This window comes from Microtus ochrogaster, chromosome 16 (assembly GCF_000317375.1).
Source record: "Microtus ochrogaster isolate Prairie Vole_2 chromosome 16, MicOch1.0, whole genome shotgun sequence".
Classification (NCBI taxonomy): domain Eukaryota; kingdom Metazoa; phylum Chordata; class Mammalia; order Rodentia; family Cricetidae; genus Microtus; species Microtus ochrogaster.
In genome coordinates, this window is record NC_022018.1 from 18,360 (window position 1) to 35,811 (window position 17,452).

Below are 17,452 nucleotides of genomic sequence, written 5' to 3' on the forward strand. Positions count from 1 at the left end.
GTCCCGCGTGAATGGGCACAGTTGACACTTGCACCACCACGTGTCTCACTCACGGGAATGTCACTGCCTTCCTCTGGCTGGAGTACAGATATTGACAAGTGGGTGATCTGCAGCAAACTCAACATGTGTAGAAAGTACTGGCTGCAGCTTCTTCCACCAGGACTATGCTGACCTGAGCCTGTACAGAGACCCCCTCCTGAGATCAGCCAACCCACTTCCTTGTTGAAATAAGAGCTGCGGGGCTGCGTCCCCCTGAGTCCCCAGCACCCTGCCGCCCTCATGGCTAGCTTAGCTTATGCCCCGAAATAATTACACGGAAACTGTATTCTTTTAATCACTGCCTGACCCATTAGTTCCAGCCTCTTATTGGCTAGCTCCTACATATTGATCTAACCCATTTCTATTATTCTGTGTAGTCCACAAGCTGGCTTACCCGGAATGATCTTAACCTGCGTCTGTCTGGCGTGTGGGAATCATGGCGACTCACTGACTCAGCTTCTTTCTCCCAGCATCCTGTTCTGTTTTCTCCGCCTACCTAAGGGTTGGCCTATGAAATGGGTCTAGGCAGTTTCTTTATTAATAAGAAATCATTCCCACATCACTTCCTAGTTCATGCTGTGTATGATCACAACTACAATTGTGTCCAGAGCCTGACGTATTGTTTTCTACTTATTTCTGGCCACATGAGTTGAAGGTTTCGTTGTACAGAGGGGATCAAATATATACCGTAGATCTGAGGTGAAACACATGGCATATGTAACAGATGTCCACCTCAAATGCTGCCTCTGGGGATACAAGGTGGTCCATTTACTCTTTAAAAAGTTTATATTTCCTTATGTGCTAATACTGAGTTAGTGCCGAAGCCAGCGATTTCACTCCTAGAAAGTTTGTAGTGAATGGACTATGTCTTATTAGATGGACGTGGGTCTTTGAGGACCAGGGTAGGAGACTATGATTTTAAAGAGACATGCTGGGCTGTCAAGATGACATAAATCGTAATTACATTCAACCCTACAACCCCTGTTTATTTAATTTTCGTGGCGCGGGGACATGTGCAGAGAATGGATGGCTAAAAGGGCTGGAACTTTGTGATCCTAGAACGAAAAAAGATAGCGGGCCAGAATTCCAAGGCTAAAGCAACTGGGCTAAACCAGAAAGACAGGATCCAAGAACTGGTTTGTTCACCATCTTTAAACAAGCATCCAGAGCGAGAGCGGCTGGTTACTACAGCAACCACAGACTCTCGCGAGACAGATTAAAAGCCTGCGCAGTGCTGCAGTTTAAGTACCTTACTGGGTGTGACGTCATGCCGAGGGCAGGCAGCCAGGGATAGCCTTCTGCGCAGGCGCGGCGCAGGCGCACGTGGAGGCGACACTGGTGCCCTCAGTGACGGCGGAGTCGCAGCAAGGAATCCACCTGTCACGTGGTCTCCGCAGGGAGCTTCTGCAAAGGTGGGCACGCGCCCGTGGTCCGAGTCCCAGCCCGTGGGCACCCCGGTCACCGCGGGACAGGGCGGGGCGGGGCGGGTGGGAAAGGGGCTGTGCCCGCTTCTGCGGCCACCCAACTCCAGGTCTCCCTGCAGCCCTTTCCAACTGTTCTCACGATTCACCCCGGGAGGGGGCGTTCCTTAGTGTGGTGTAACGTGGGTGTCCCTGAGTCTCCCGAGACCACGGGAGTTTCTGTGCTGCTGACAGCCTTTCCAGGGTCCCTTCCCAAAGTCAGCGTCTTTTCTGCGACGCCTTTCTAATCGCGCTAAACACTGCAAGACTCTAGAGCCCACCATCTTGTCTTTATCCTGTAACTCCAAGTCCAGCACCTCTGTCCCAGCGACACTAAACTTGCTTTAATACTCTTCTGGGATTCACCGCTGCCCACTAACTACTTCGTTTGGAAGCAATTCTTAGATAGCATTCGCTTCCTCCAGAAAGCCTTTTCCTGACCCTAAGGAAAAGGCCTCTCCTGCCTTCTCACTACTCTGGTTTTAAAGTGAGCCAGCTGCTCTTATTACCCGCAGAGGCTTTTGCTTTGCTTAAAGCCTAATGGCTTCGGGAATCAAAGATAATCCTTAAGAATTTGATGAAGAAACGATGTGGTGGTGTGAGTAGTAGCCTAGGCAGGGTGTACGCTAATACGGACATGAGAAACCAGAAGCTTCATTAAATAGGCCGAGTCTATAATATGCGTGGTGGGTGAAAGGAGAAAAGCTTATGAGAAATGGGAGGGTAAAAAAGGGAACCCTTGAGTTTGCAGTTGATCCTATAGGCACTAGCAGCTTGCAGACATAGATGACAAGGCACTTGCAAGTCCACCCTGTTTTTCTGTCTGTGAAGCTCCGTTCTTATTAATCAGCATTTAAAAAATTCATATGGCATGGCAGTCACCTTATGCAGACAGAGCTTTTAAAGCTCCCCTTTCAGGTTCTGTGTATCAGAGAAGTGATCCCAATCTTGCTGCCCCTTGGTTGCAGCACATCTTAAGTGTGAATGTCCCTCTTACACCAATGGATGGTTTAGTCAGAAACAGTAACTGATTTGCAGTTTGGTAAAAACTGTAGCCGGGCGGTGGTGGCGCACGCCTTTATTTTTTTTATTTTTTTATTTTTGGTTTTTTTTTTTTTTTTTCGAGACAGGGTTTCTCTGTGGCTTTGGAGCCTGTCCTGGAACTAGCTCTGTAGACCAGGCTGGTCTAGAACTCACAGAGATCCACCTGCCTCTGCCTCCCGAGTGCTGGGATTAAAGGCGTGCTCCACAATCCCAGCACTAAGGAGGCAGAGGCTGGCAGATCTTTGTGGGTTCAAGGTCTACAAGGGCTAGTTCCAGGACAGGCTCCAAAGCTACAGAGAAACCCTGTCTCGAAAAACATAACCAACAAAAAAAAAAAAAAAAAAAAGGAAAAGAAAAAAGCTGTCGTGGGTCCGTTACCTTTCCAGTTCCTGGCAGTCACCTCACTAGATTTGGATGACCTTTTGTTTTTCAATCTGAGTTTGTGGGGAGCAGAGCTAATAAGGAATTGACTGGGAAAGTGCAGTGCAGCAATGGGAAGGAAAAAGTATTAATACCAGTGGGTAGCACTGATGGGACCAAGGCTGCAGGTCTCATTGGAATGAAGGTGACTAGAAGATCAGAATGGGGAATGAGTCTGCAATACCATTTCTTAGGGCTGTAGTTTGGAAAGGCAACCCAGTTCACCTGGGCATCTTCTTACCAGCCCCCAGGGCTCGGGAGCACCCCCACAGCTCAATAGCTCTAGGGTGAGCATAAGCCACCCTTATGTTCTTAAAAGCTACCTGTTATTTCTGAGATGGAGCCGTGATTCAAAGAAGTCTTCAGAAAAACTGATTCTCAGTTTGGACTGTGAGTCTGCTTCCTAACCCACCCACACACTGGGGAACCTTACACATGGGTTAGGGAATTGGGTTGTGGAAAGTGCCCTGAATTAGAAGACCCTTAATCAGAGGGGACTTCCTTAAAGTTTGTCAACTGGGTCTTTACAGCCCTCAGATGAACTCTAGGAATGAGAAAACTGAGAAGGAAGTATGCAGTTGCCTTTGGGAAAGGGAAACTGAATCTAAATGAATGAATGCTCAACTAGAGAGCGATTGAGAACATCCTAACTAACTCTAAGGTTAATACCATAGTCTCTAAATTATGAATAGGCCAATGGCTTTTAATATGCTTTCGGAAGGAGCCTAGCCCTTTATTTCTCCCTAATGGATTAATCTTTATTTCATCACAAATATTTTTTTTAGTTTTCATGAAATTGCCTGCCAAAGCAGTAGTCATGTGATCATGTAAAGGGAAAAATGTGCCAGTATATCCCGAGTGTTTTAGGAAGGAACCTGGGAGATCATGGGAGGAAGGAAACTTAACAAAGTATAGAAGTTTTAGCCATGGAAATAGGTTATTACTTTCAGAAATTAAAGGGTATAAGCTCTGTGTGGGCAGACACGGTCTTGTTGCCCACCAGCAGCTGTGCCTAGAACACCATCTGCCCAATGGAGAAGCTCAGTGGATATGTGCTGATAAATGAGATGATTCAGAGAATAAAGGCCTGTGACTTACATGGTAGAAGGAGAGACCTCTGACCCCTACTGTGCTCTATGATGTGATCCACAAACCTATTCAATGTTACTAATTTTTTAAAAATAAATGAGTGGAAGGCACCAGCTAGAGTTTAGAAGAAGCTAACAAATTAACATCAGCCATTCACACATTGCCTGATACCATGAAAAAACAGGGGAAATTAAAATTAGTTCATTTTACCATAAAAGTTATGTTTCTGGTTACCTCGTTGGGCCTTAAACTTGCTATTACAGTATATCAGTCTGGAATAAAAAAACGAGACTGGAGAATAGAACCAAAATACTCTCAGAACCTGCCTTGCTAACATGAGAATCTCATCATCTTGCTTCTTTCTGAAGGGTTTTCAAGATGGCTGCAGCCCCTCAAGCACCAAAGAGGGGATCTATTCGGAAGACTAGACCTCTGGTTGTAAAGACATCACTGAACAACCCATATGTCATTTCCTGGAGCACCTTGGAGAGAGAGGACATACACTTTATATTACAGACCCTCGAAGACAAGTTTAAATCAATTGGATTTCAGAAAATTGAAGATAAGAAACGGAAGAAAACACCTTTTGTAGAAAGGCAAAGATGTACCCCAGATGTTGAGATTAGTAAGCATCTGAAGGAGAAGGAGCATGATGGGAATCTACAGGTGTCAGGGTGGACGCCAGCCCATGTCAGAAAACAGCTGGTCATTGGTGTTAATGAAGTCACCAGAGCTCTGGAGAGGAATGAACTGCTGCTGGTTCTAGTGTGCAAGTCAGTCAAGCCTGCCATCATCACCTCACACATGATTCAGCTGAGTATAAGCAGAACTGTTCCTGCTTGTCAGGTTCCTCAGCTCAGCGAGAGAATTGCTCCTGTCATTGGCTTAAAATGTGTGCTAGCCTTGGGCTTCAGAAAGAACACCATGGACTTTGCTGAGGAAGTAAGAGCCATCATTCCCAGGGTGCCCAGCTTACATGTGCCATGGCTTCAAGACAGAACCCAAGATCCTAAAGACAATTTAGAGATTGAATTGTTGGAAAGCCAGGACAAAGAGATTTTGGACACTTCATTTGATGACCTTACAAAACTTAGTAAGAGAAAGATTGCTGAAGGTGGGCAGGACTCAGCTGTAATACTACAACCCCTTAAAATAAAGAAACTCATTCCCAACCCTAATAAGATAAGGAAACCACCCAAAAGTAAAAAATCCATTTCAAAGTAGTTTGTATGAACTTTCATTAAAGGATATGGTCTAAATAAGGTTTATAACAAAGTATGTTTACATATATTCTTAGGATCCTGCATGGAGTTGTTCTTTCAGATATGGCAAGTCTTTCTAACTGGGTGGAACAGGTACACTGAAACAAAACCATGAAGTACAGAAAACACTCAAAAACGATGATTAACAAAACCAAAGTTTATTGAGACTAATGTCCATGCGTGTATAAATTCACTGCTTTAAAGGCTGGTACAATGCTTGCTTGCAAGAACATCAGTTTCCTACAGCACTTAACATTTCTCTACCAAACTTGCAAAATGGGCCACAGACATGGTCTAATAAGGTGGGTGAAACAACTGGAGAAGTTGTAAGGGAGAGACTAAATGCTAAGCAGTACACTGTCTTCAAAAGCGGCATACCATTTTTACTTGTGGTAATTTGGCTTTCTTTGTAGGTAAGCATTGACACAAGCTCGGAGAAAGACTTGATTGATACAGGGGGAAAAAGCCTGATAAGGTTATTTCAATAAGAATTCCCTCTCTGCATATCATTAATTTCCTTGCAATACTTAACACATCTATCAAAATACACTGGGGGGTATAGCTCTGTGATAGAACATGTACTTAGCACACATAATCCCTGGCTTGATCCCCAGCACCAAAACAAACAAAAAAAGTAAAACTAACAACAAAAATTAACTACAGTAGTAACTTAGGTGAAATGTGGCAAGAGGAGAGATTCAATGGGTCTTCCGGCTAAACGAAGCTGCCAGTACTTTTGGATAGGAACTATGTGTCTTGAAAATCATTCTAGGAGGAAGTAAATGGGATATTAAAACTTTTACCTCAAGTTCTGGTTGAACTCATGGGCTGTGCCACCTTTATTCTGACAAATTTCCATTTTTTGAAGAAAAGAAACCTTATAATACATTTTGGATATAGAAACAGGGCAACTTAAACACAACTCTGAAGACTTTGCATTTGTATCTGGTTTTAACAGCTATTTTTATATCCGAGCAATTGCACTGGTTACTGATTTGTAAAATACGGATCATGTGCTTAAATTATGAATATGCCAATGTTAACTATTAGTGTATTTAAAGCGATGAGTTCTTTAACAACTGCAATGTGCAGTAAGCCTCTAAAGGGATGGTTTAAAAGTTTCCTCATGAGGTAAATAAGCCCATGAAAAAATTCCTGACTGGCATTTCTAACTGAAAACTCAATTTGTTTAAGACAAAAAAGGAGTGAAACAATTTCCAAAGAGCTGTAAATCCAGATCCACTAAACTTGCTTACCTAATACTGTCTTTCTAAACAGTATTCCAATGAATAGGTAGTTTAATTTTCTGAAGATGTTTTGTTAAAAATGTGACAGTTGGGATGGACCATATGAAATAAGAAATCTGTCATGTGTCTTTAGGGACAGACAGTACTGGTCCCACTTCTGTACCACTTGTGAGGCCCAGGTGCTCCCTCTAGTGGTGCTATCAGGTCTGGCACAATTCGTGGCCTACTTAGGATCTCAGTCCATAAATATGCTAAGAGGCCAGCCAGACAGCAACTATTTTAACTTTGCAGGCAATACAATCCAGTCTATCACAACTACTTAATTTCCCTTCGTAGCATGAGGCAGCCACAGGTAGGTCATAAATGAAGATGTGGCTGTATTCTGATAAAACTTGAATTTCCTAAGATTTACATGCTACAAAAATGTCATTTTTTTGGCCATTTCCCCTAATCATTCAAAAAAAAAAATAACTACCATTCTCAACTTGTTAGCAGTACAGAACAGCCAACAGGTAAGACTCGACCTAAAAGTAACATTTGGTGAGTCCTTTCTAGTAGGGAAGGAAATGCCATATTGTCTGAAGTAGTGTTCTGGACTGGGGCGGAGGCACTGTAGTAAAGGCAGGAAGAAGTATCTACTTTGCGGATCTGACTCAAAGGCCAGTCTATACAATGGCCTTATTTAGTATTTTACTTTCCCTTGGATTAGTGGCAGCATATACACACATATGTACACTGTGAAACTTGTTTTTCAAATTCTAGGTAAAAACATCAGTAACAAAATTATGAATACGTATTTACAAGTAAGACATTTTCCATTAGCATGACAATTTTCATGATAAATTAAAGTCAGCATAAAGGAACATGTGCAATTTTGCATAATAAAAACATTCAAACCATCTGTGTGCTGACAGCACTACTATACTCCTGGGCATTTAATCTGACCTTAGAGCTTTTACTTCCTTTCCCTCCCACATCCTTGACACTGCTGAGTAATGAGATTGCAAGCAGTCTCAAGGTCTGGTCAGTCGGTGTGTACTCTTTAGTGAGCATGCTGAACATTTGCCCAAATTTTGCTTTTGAAACAATCCACTGACCTGCCGAAGAGCAAAGGACAGACCTGCATATTTACTGATTTGGCTACTATGCTTATGGGATAGACCTGTTATGTTTGCTGATTTGGCTACTATGCTTCTTATGGAATAATAAATGTGCTAAGTCACTGGTACATTTTCATATTGCTCCATACGTAATTATCTACCACATGTCAGTTCTATAAACATTCCCAGTAGCATTATGTAAGGTGATACACATATGGATCCTTGTTCTGTTATACAAGTATATCACCACTTAATAAACAGAAAAGCAGCAGTGACTCTCCTAACAGCAAAGGTTTTCTTAACATGATGCCAGCACTTCTGTTTGGTTCACAGAGAAACAATCCCACTTCTAGAGTGGAAGAACAACAGCCTCTCTTTACCATGAGAACTCTGTGGACACCTTCATCCCTCCCACACATCAGTCAACAGCAGAGATTGGCTCTCAACATCCTAACTAGGTATGTGTACTGTTGGCCATCTGTTCTGATTGTGACTACTTCAATTTCACTCAACTTGTGCTTTTATTCTTCTTTGGAATGGCAGTTCCAGGATTCACTAAATCGAGTATTAACAAATGAGAATGTCAGCCTTCTAGAATTAACATATCCACCTATTGTAGAACAAGTCCAACCTAAAGAAAGAAAAAAAAAGGGATTAGACCAAATAAATGGAAGAGGAAATTGAGTTATAAAAGAGCACACTATATCTGTGTTTTTAAAAGTTCCCTTGGGCCATGATGCTGGCTATGAAGGTAAAGGCACTTGCCACACAAGCGTGATGACTTTGGTTCAGTCCTTGGAGCCCTGGTAGAGGGCGAGTACTGACTGACTTCTCATAGCTGTCCTCTGACCTCCATATATGCTGTACCACGTATGTATCAACAAATTATATATACATACACGCAGGAAAACATACAAAGTCCCCTTCCTTTTATAATACTAGGGGACTGAGTTGACTGTACAATCAATCAATCAATCTCTCTCTCTCTCTCTCTCTCTCTCTCTCTCTCACACACACACACACACACACACACACACACACACACACACACACTAAAGCCTCTTTATCCTGAAGGAAGCTGGTATGGAACTGTCATAACAAGCTTACTCACCTTTTCCGAGTCTGTCCCTGGACACCTCCAGTTGTACAAATAATACTGTAAGTTGCCATCTCCTATACCAAACTTGAGTTTTTCCAAGAAGGTTTTATTTTCCATCAAATCTAGTGCATTGAATACATCAAATCCTTTCTGCCAATATAAAAAGTTTAAAATACCAATGGCTTAATGTATTCTTTGTGTATATATTCCTGTATAGCATCATTTCCTCTACAATAACTTAAATATGCACTTATAAGGCTAAGTATCTACAATATAAAGCCAAAGACTAAGAACCATCTTAGAAGATTGTATTATAAAGACAATTGGGGAAGGGGACCAGACAGGTGGCTTCATGGTCAAGAGCTACACTGCTCTTGCAGAGGACCTTTCTGTTAAATTGACTTGCTTAAGGAGAGCCCTGTAGTACAAAAGCAACAACACTCACCAACTTGGCTATAATGAGCGCATCATTCATGAGGTCCAGCAGGGGTGTCTCTGTGTGAATGTTGTAGAAGGAATAGGCAGCCTTGAGGCTCTTGTGAGCAGGATGGTGCATAACCGTGGAGGGGAGCGTGTAAAAGCTCAGGAAATCAGTCAGCTTCCCACTAGGGCTCTGAAGGACAGAGGTAAGCAACAGCAAGTGAGTGCTTCCTTGAACAAGCATTCAACTGATGCTGACCTATGACTTACACCCAACTTTCTGTCTAAACGAGCAACAACTGAGATTTTCTTTTCTATAACCCAGTTTAAGTCCTTTATACTAAGTAAAGACCAATAAGTGGACTGCAGTTTAGTCAAAGTGTTAGTGGGAGATATTCAGACTCTTCCAAAGCAGGTCCTAAAGGAAAGTTACTCCAGGCCGACTGATGAGTCAATGCTTACACTGACAAGGACAGTCACAGGAGCAGATTTGCAGCCTCTAAGCTGAGGACCAGAAGCTGCCTTCCTCACTCACACTGGAGTATATATGGTCTGCTGCCAGGAGGAAACTAAGCTGTATGCCAAGTTAGCCACCCAGTGGTGAATAGAACACCATTTCAAAGCACATGGCCACTTAACCTTGGTATCTAGCACCTTTTCTTAGAAGTGAATAAGATTTGTTAATAACATTTGAGACCTCAGGGTCTAAGCTAAAGTTTTAAAGAAGGATAAAAAAAATCATATTCTCTACCATATGGTAACCTTATAATCTTTCTGATGACAAAGGTCTTACCCATGAATGTAATTTTAAATACTATCAAATGAAATGTATTTGAAAGATCTACGTAGCTCAGTAAATCTACATTTTCCAAGAGGCCAATGCATGATGTTGCAAACATGTATGTAAATAAGATTCATTTGAAGAACCAGATATAAGTTAGTGGTAGAGAATCTGCTTGGTGTGTATAAAAACTGCTGGGGAGAAGGGGCACACAGAGAAAGGAAGAGGACAAAGATGGGGGACAACAGACCAATGAGTTTCAGATCAAGAGAATAGAAAGTTCACTAATAATTTCTGGTCACAGTATTCATAATTATCTTAAAAGAGTTGTGTGTGGTACTGTACATTAGTAATCCCAGGAATCAGGACACTCAGGCAGGAGAATCAGCAATCTAAAGCCAGAGGCTGGAGAGATGGCTCAGTGCCTAGGAGCACTAGTTGCTCTACCAGAGGCCCAGGTTCTCTTCCCAGCACCCACGTGGAAGCTCACAACCTTCTATAACTCCAGTTCCAAGGGATCTCTTCTGGTTTCCAAAGACACAGACATAATGTAATGTACAGACATGCATATAAGCAAAACACCCATACTCATAAGATAAAAAGAATCTAAAAGTCAGCCTGAATTACATAGTAGGCCTGAGTTGGTGACATACTGAGACCCCCATCTCACAAGGGAAAAAAACAGCAATTAAAAGAAGGGTTAAATTACCCACTATTTTCAAATCTTCATTACTTCTTGGGAGATATCTTCTTCATGTAATTCAATCAAGGTAGTAGTATGTCACAATGAATTGAAAGCAAAACCAAGGAAAGGGCATGCACTTTTAAAAACATAAAATTGTTCTTTCACTAATCTTTGTGGTTTGAGAAAAATTAGTTTTCATGTATTGATGTTCTTTAGGTAACATGCAATGATTTTACTATTGTTACATTACTGAGTATGGTAAATAACTATTGACCTAATCCATAGCAGAAACTCCTTTGGGTTCTGAGTAATTCTTTAGCGATTAAGTCCTGAGATTGGACAGTTTATGAGGCTCCAGAGACATACAAGTATAAAAAGATTTGTGTACAAGGAGTTTTTAGAAATACAAATTTTGAAACTGTCTGCTCACTTGTTCTTTATAAATGTTTTGTGGACATTCTCACCATGGGCCAGTCTCTCCAAGACTGCACTAACTGGACCTATGATCATAAGTTCTGACAATGCTTGACAGTGCTAAGTAACAGTTCTGTTTACAAGTGATATAAACAAATCCCTAGAATCACTTCTATTGGGCTTCTCCACTGTCTTCAAATTGCTTGCCAAAAAATTCCATTTTCTTAGTTCAACTCCTCTTCAATCCACCGAGGGAGACACCATCTGAACAACCAATTCCAAGCTTTGTAATCAAGGTTGAAAAAAGGTGTTAAGTCCCACTAAGGCAACGGTCAGAGAATACAGACGGCTCCTTTTCCTTCCCTTCCTTGAACAAGAGTTAAGGAGCTGAATCTGTGTCAACTAATGGCAGTTCAGATCCAGCCAGCTATACACAACTCCAAATAATATTAAACTCTGGAATATAGCTATCTAGGATGAGGCAAAAGTAATTACTAGCTTTTCAAAATGAGAAGAGCAAATGCACAGCAAACAAAGAAAAGCACCCTATAATTTCCCTTTAGTAACTAGGGAAAACGCTCAAACCCAGGACTAGAAGCAGTTGTGGTAGGGCTAGCAAAGGCAGTAGTCATGAATGAAGGACATGGGCATGCTGCAATTCTCTTCAAAGAAGCTTTAACCTGTTCTCAGGACTATTTTGTCAGCTTATCTTTACCTCCACCACAAATGTGTCAATGATGTGTTCCCTGGGGAGGAACCAGTGGGCCACTTCCTCTTCATCCATCACAGGAGCTAGATGAAACTGCTTCAAGTAGCTGTTGATCAGTTCTCGGACTGCTTTGATATCTTTTGGTTCCATTGGTCTCAAACCTGAAGTCTTTGTAACCTTGTTAGAAGGAAAATAAAGCAAAGTCAGAAGTGCAATGAAGAGGAGTAAAATAAAATTACTTCGTGCTCAGTGTGACCCACAGGCCTGCAGTACCTATGGGAAATTTTCAGAACTGAAAACTCTTGGCTCCAGACCTGCCTTAGTGAATCAGAACCTACAGTATACCATGAATCCATTAAAACCCAAAGCTGGGTCTAAATGGTTGGACCTATATAATCCCAGCTACTTGAGAGGATAAGGCATGGGAATTAATTGCAAGGTCAAGGCCTGACTGGAATATACAGTGAGTACAAAGCTAGTCTGGGCAACTTATTGAGCCTGGATAAAAAGAAAGATGATGAGGGCTAGTGAGATGGTTCAGGGAATAAAGAAGCCCACTGCCAACCCTGAGCACATAAATTCAACCCCAGGACCCACATAATGGAAGGAGGGAAGCAACTCTTGCAAGCTGTCTTCTGAACTCCACCAGTGCTCCTGGCAAACGTATGGCAGCCTGCACTCTCAACGAAGATAAAGTCGATAAGCAATGTGTGTCCTATATTCTTGTTGCTGTTGTTATTTTGGTTTTTCAAGACAGGGTCTTTCTATGTATCCCTGGCTGTCCTGGAGCTTGCTCTGTACACCAGGCTGGCCTTGAACTTACAGAGATCTGCCGGCCTCCAGGGTACCAGGACTAAAGGCGTGTGCCACCACTGTCCAGGTTGTGTCCTATCTTCGTATCCAAACAAATAAATGGAACATTACAAACTGCTATAACAAGAATTTAACAGATATGAATAACAGCATCAAATTTTATGCTTTTTCCACTTGAAGAAATATTGGATAATTTTAAGAAGTAGCACAAATATTGCTAATATACTTTTTTGCTCTCAATTACTTGTGAATATTTCTAAACTAAAAATCCCTAGAGCCTGGGAGAAGACTAGGCAAGTAAAACTACTTGCCATACAAGCCTAACAACCTGGATTTGATCCCTGGAAACCACATTTTTATAAAGGCTAGATATGGTGCTGTGCATCTGTGATCAATGCTATAAAGCTATTCTTTGACCTCTACATATGCACCAAGCATGCGAATGGGTACACATACACACAACTAAATAGGTAAATTTAAAAAAACCACAAAACAATAAAACTCATAGAATTAGAATATTATGATTTCTGAAGGACCCTATTATCTTAGTGGCAGCTATAATCAACTACTACTACTAACTGGGTTAGAGATGTTTTCAAGGCTCTATGACCAACAGTGTTGACTGATTACTGGTTAGTGTGGGGGAAGGCAAGGAAGCTAGCAATGGATGCTTTATATTTCCAGGCCCAAGGGTTGAGCGTTTACAACAAGCTGCTCAAGGATGGAGTACGTACTCTATAAACACATGGAACCTCAACTAAAATACCATTTAATTATCCAAAGTTGGAGAACTAAATCCCTAACACTGAATAAGCAGCTCACACTTTTATTAATCTTTTTGTGGCTTTTGAAAGATCAGAAACATCTAGTCCCAGTAAAGTGCTTGCCTAGTGTGCATAAAACAATGGATTAAATCCTAGTACTGCAAAAAGAAATGTCCAGTCCCACAGGGAAATAGGTAAAAAAAATATGTATTTCTGAATGCTAGTTGAAGACCAAAACCATCTAAAATGTGTCTATATGCCAAAGTTACCTAAAAACTCTCTTGTGCCGAGTTATGTAGCTCAGTACAGAAGGCTTGAACAGCACATACAAGCGCCACAAAAGAAGACAATATTTTCAGCTAGGATGCTTCATAGATCAGACAATTATGACAGTCTTCAAGAATAACTGGGAAGACCCAAACTGAGGTAAAAATAGGATGCTTTTGTATAATTGAATAAAACACTCAAGTTTTCTGGGGGTTCAAAATAAAGCAAAGAAACTTTCCTGGTTAATAGGAGCAAGTTACATTTCCTAAGCAAATTCTGTGTCTGAATTAGGTACTTTCTCAGCCTCAACTAGTATCGATTATTTTTTCAACTCCACATAATCTGAAGCTTGTATGTACAATTGTATAAGGAAAAAACTCAGACTCCACTGAAAAACAAAAGTGTTACCTGTCAACATGGTATGAGCTGATTTGGAGATAGTTGGCAGTAATGGTTATGGTTACTTATATGATAAAGAAGGGAGTTTCTAAATACTAAGATCATCTAGTGCTATTAAAAATATAAAACACCATATGCTTTAATGCGCCCTAGCAAGTGTATCCCTTTTAAAAGCACAAAGCTTAGACATGCTGGATGATTAATCCTACTTTTTAATCTACTTCAAATTATTTTAAGCCCCTCCCTCCATCTTAATCCTGAACTTCAAATAAACAAGCACATCAAACAGCAGGGAGACATAGGAAGATATATTTCTTAGGTAAGCCTAGCCTTTGGGAAATGCTAGCCACAATGAGTGCCAGGCCAGCTCTGTTCTTACAAAGCAGACTCCACATGTCAATCTTGGTTTTCCATGTCAGCTTCTATGATAGGGATAATAGTCCGCCATCCTGTGACTGCTAAGGCAAGTGCATGAGATTATAAATGTTCATTCTCTAGTACAATGCTGGCCTGATAAACATTAGTACCTAGGTTCAGAAGTCTATGCCTAATCACAAAAGCAAGAACTGTAAGAAAAATGGCAATGGTAAAAATGAAACAACCATGGTGTATATTCCAGAAGGTTCCCTTATACTGAGCGGTACAAGTGGCTTGACTGTTAGCAGCTGCATCATCTATCTTTAATCAAGAGTCATCAGGGTGATTGCTGTTGGTAAACAGCATTCCTCCATGAGTCTTGCTTCAACATTCCTGCTTTAAGTTCCTGCCTTGACTTTCCACAATGATGGGCTGTGACCTGGAAGTCTGAGTGAAATAAGCCCTTTCCTTCCAAAGCTGTTTCTGGTCATTTTGTGTTTTGTTTTTTTTAAATCAGGAACAGAATGAAACTAAACTACTCTTCATTCCTCTTTCCTATAACTGAAATAGAAGAAAGATGCTTAGACTTAGAACATGTTAACGAAATCTGCCTGGACCTTGATAACTGTTCTTTTCTGATCTCACGTATATGGTAATAACGGCACAGTGGGACACCTTGTGAGCCTGGGCCATGGTACTCCTACAGGGGTGTGTGAGAGCAAGCACCATAAGGAAAGGGATCTAACGGAAACCTTTGAAGCTTAGGATGGGACATCACAGATCTTACTGTTTTTGGTTTTATAGCCGGAGCTAAACATCAACCTTCCTAAACCTCAATTTTTCATGTGTATGATAGAAATAAGAAGTACTAACTTCTAAAGATGTAAGAATAAATTGATTAATGTATGTAAAAGCATATTATAAACCTAAGCTTACTCGGCAAAAAAACTCAACACTCTGACAACATGGCTGATACAGAAGGAACATTGCCAACTGTTAGAACCATGCCAAAGTCTGCTTTTAGAACAAAAGCTTGTTTGTGATTCACCACCAATTTACCAAACTTTGTTGTCTGTGAGATTAATTTTTATGCAAGAACTATAAAGGCCAAGTTGAGTATTTTTACTAGCCAAAATAAACTTGAGATAGGTAATACAACTGCTTTTCCTTTGTTCCATTTTAGGTAACCTCCATGTGAATATTTTCCTTACATATACACTAGACTGCTTTGTGCCTAATACAGAGTCCTGGGAGACTAATGTGGAGCAGCATTCCTTCCTGGTGAAAAATTAAGCATGGATGCAGTTTTAATTTCAATTCACATAACAAAACAGCACATCAGAGATCTTATCTGTAGCTGAGAATGTCTGGACAGTCCACCTTTTAGGATCATGTTTGAACTGTTCCTATTGAACACAGAGGGACCTGTGATTTGCTGCTAACCAATCAACAGTAGTGACTGGACATCTCTTTTAGGACTTGGCTGTACAGGTTTCTGGTTTTCTTTCTTTGGAATGTTTTTTAAATTGTTTTTATTGCACTATACATTTTTCTCTGCTCCCTTCCATCTTCTCCCCTCTCCATGGGAGAGGGTTTTGCTTTTCATCTAATTGGCACAACCCCCCTTCTATAAACACCTCTTACTGGCTTTGAGATAAGTTGCCAGGCTATGGGTTGCCCTGTGGAGAAGACCGTGTGGCAAGGAATTGAGAACAGCCTGTGGCAGCTGACAAGCAGAAACGGCTCTGAGCCCACCAACCAGGAGGTAAATCAGTCCTTTTAACAGCCCTATGAGCCGAAAAGTGGCTCTTTCCCCAGTCAATGTATACACAACTCTGGTCCTGGCTGACTGACACTCAGATGGTCAGAAGCAGAAGATTCAGTTAAGTGGTGGCTTGCTCTTTGGAACACATATAAAAACAAATGTGCATGGTGTTTTTGTTTAGACAGGACATGTTTTTTTAATTACTTATTTATGTGTATGGATATTTTGCCTGCATGTATATTTGTGCACTATGTGTAAATGGCACCTATAGAGGCCAGAAGTTACAGATGGCCACGAGCTACCATGTGGAGGCCAGTGCTCTTAACTGCTGAGCCATCTCTCCAATCCCAAATCACAGTATTTTTATGCAACCCAAGCTGAACTTCAACTCTTTATTTTCCTGCCTCAGTCTTCTTCTGAGTGCTACGATTATAGGAATGTGTCACAATGACTGGTTTAAACATAACTGTTTAAAAGAAGAGAGAGAGAGAGAACAGGGTAGTGGTGGCTCACATCTTTAATCTCAGGAGGCAGAGGCAGGCAAATCTCTGTTGAGTTGTGTTGAGGCTAATAGTCTACAGTGTGAGTTCCAGGACAGCCAGGACTGTCACATAGAGAAACCCTGTCTCTGAAAAACAAACAAACCAAGCAGCTGTTTGAAGCTGTTTGGTTTGTGACAATCAGCAAAAGATACATAATGTATCACTCAACTATATTTAAATTTTTTATGCGACAACAATTTTTCATATCATGACTCTAGTAGTTTAAAAAGATGAAGGGAGGGGGGCAGCTCAATGGATAAAGTGCTTGCTGAACCTGAGAACTGAGTTTGGATCCCCAGCACCCATATGGGTCTGGTGGCCCACTTGTAATCTTAGCATTCAGAAAGCAGAGATAGGGAAGCCCTAGAGTAAGCTTGTTAGCTAGTCTAACCAAATGTGGGTTCAGTGAGAGACCCTACCTCAATAATTAAAATGGGGTGGTAGAGAAAGACATTGATATCAATCCCTGACTTCACATCAGTATTTACTCCATGGGCACCCACAGACGTTATGAGCATGTTCCACACTACATACACCAAACAAAACAAAACAAGGTAGCTTCTAGGACTGGTGCCTATGCCTGTAACCCCAGACACTAAAGCAGGTGGATTTTAAGATTTTTGAGGACAGTCTAGGCTATATACAGTCACTTCTATACAGCAAGATTCTGTCTAAAAAGTTTTTTTTTAAAAAAAATCAATAAGATAGAAAAAAAATAGATAAACGAATACATTATTTTCACCTCCCAAATCTTTTTTTTTTTTTTTTTTGTTTTT

At 41.1% G+C, this 17,452-nt stretch overlaps 2 protein-coding genes across 5 annotated transcripts in view; one reads left to right on the forward strand and one right to left on the reverse strand.

Moving 5' to 3' along the window:
* Positions 1-1,351: 1,351 nt before the first annotated feature.
* On the forward strand, positions 1,352-5,336 carry Rpp38 (ribonuclease P/MRP subunit p38). Its single transcript, XM_005354619.1, has 2 exons — positions 1,352-1,451; positions 4,421-5,336. Exon 2 carries the CDS (start codon positions 4,431-4,433, stop codon positions 5,274-5,276), a length of 846 nt encoding a protein of 281 aa, XP_005354676.1. The 5' UTR covers positions 1,352-1,451; positions 4,421-4,430; the 3' UTR covers positions 5,277-5,336.
* A 120-nt stretch (positions 5,337-5,456) lies between these two features.
* Nmt2 (N-myristoyltransferase 2) overlaps positions 5,457-17,452 on the reverse strand; it is a 44,305-nt gene continuing 32,309 nt past the window's right edge. For all 4 annotated transcript variants that reach the window (XM_005354621.2, XM_005354620.3, XM_005354623.3 and 1 more), the window contains 4 exons: positions 11,776-11,946; positions 9,206-9,373; positions 8,773-8,910; positions 5,457-8,292 (listed from right to left, as the gene is read on the reverse strand). In XM_005354621.2, coding sequence (XP_005354678.1) covers positions 8,272-8,292; positions 8,773-8,910; positions 9,206-9,373; positions 11,776-11,946 — 498 coding nt within the window. In that variant the 3' untranslated portion in view covers positions 5,457-8,271. The remainder of the gene's footprint in view (positions 8,293-8,772; positions 8,911-9,205; positions 9,374-11,775; positions 11,947-17,452) is intronic.

Excerpts from the sequence above, each read along its gene's own strand:
- Rpp38 (XM_005354619.1), top strand. The coding sequence starts at position 4,431 with ATGGCTGCAGCCCCTCAAGCACCAAAGAGGGGATCTATTCGGAAGACT.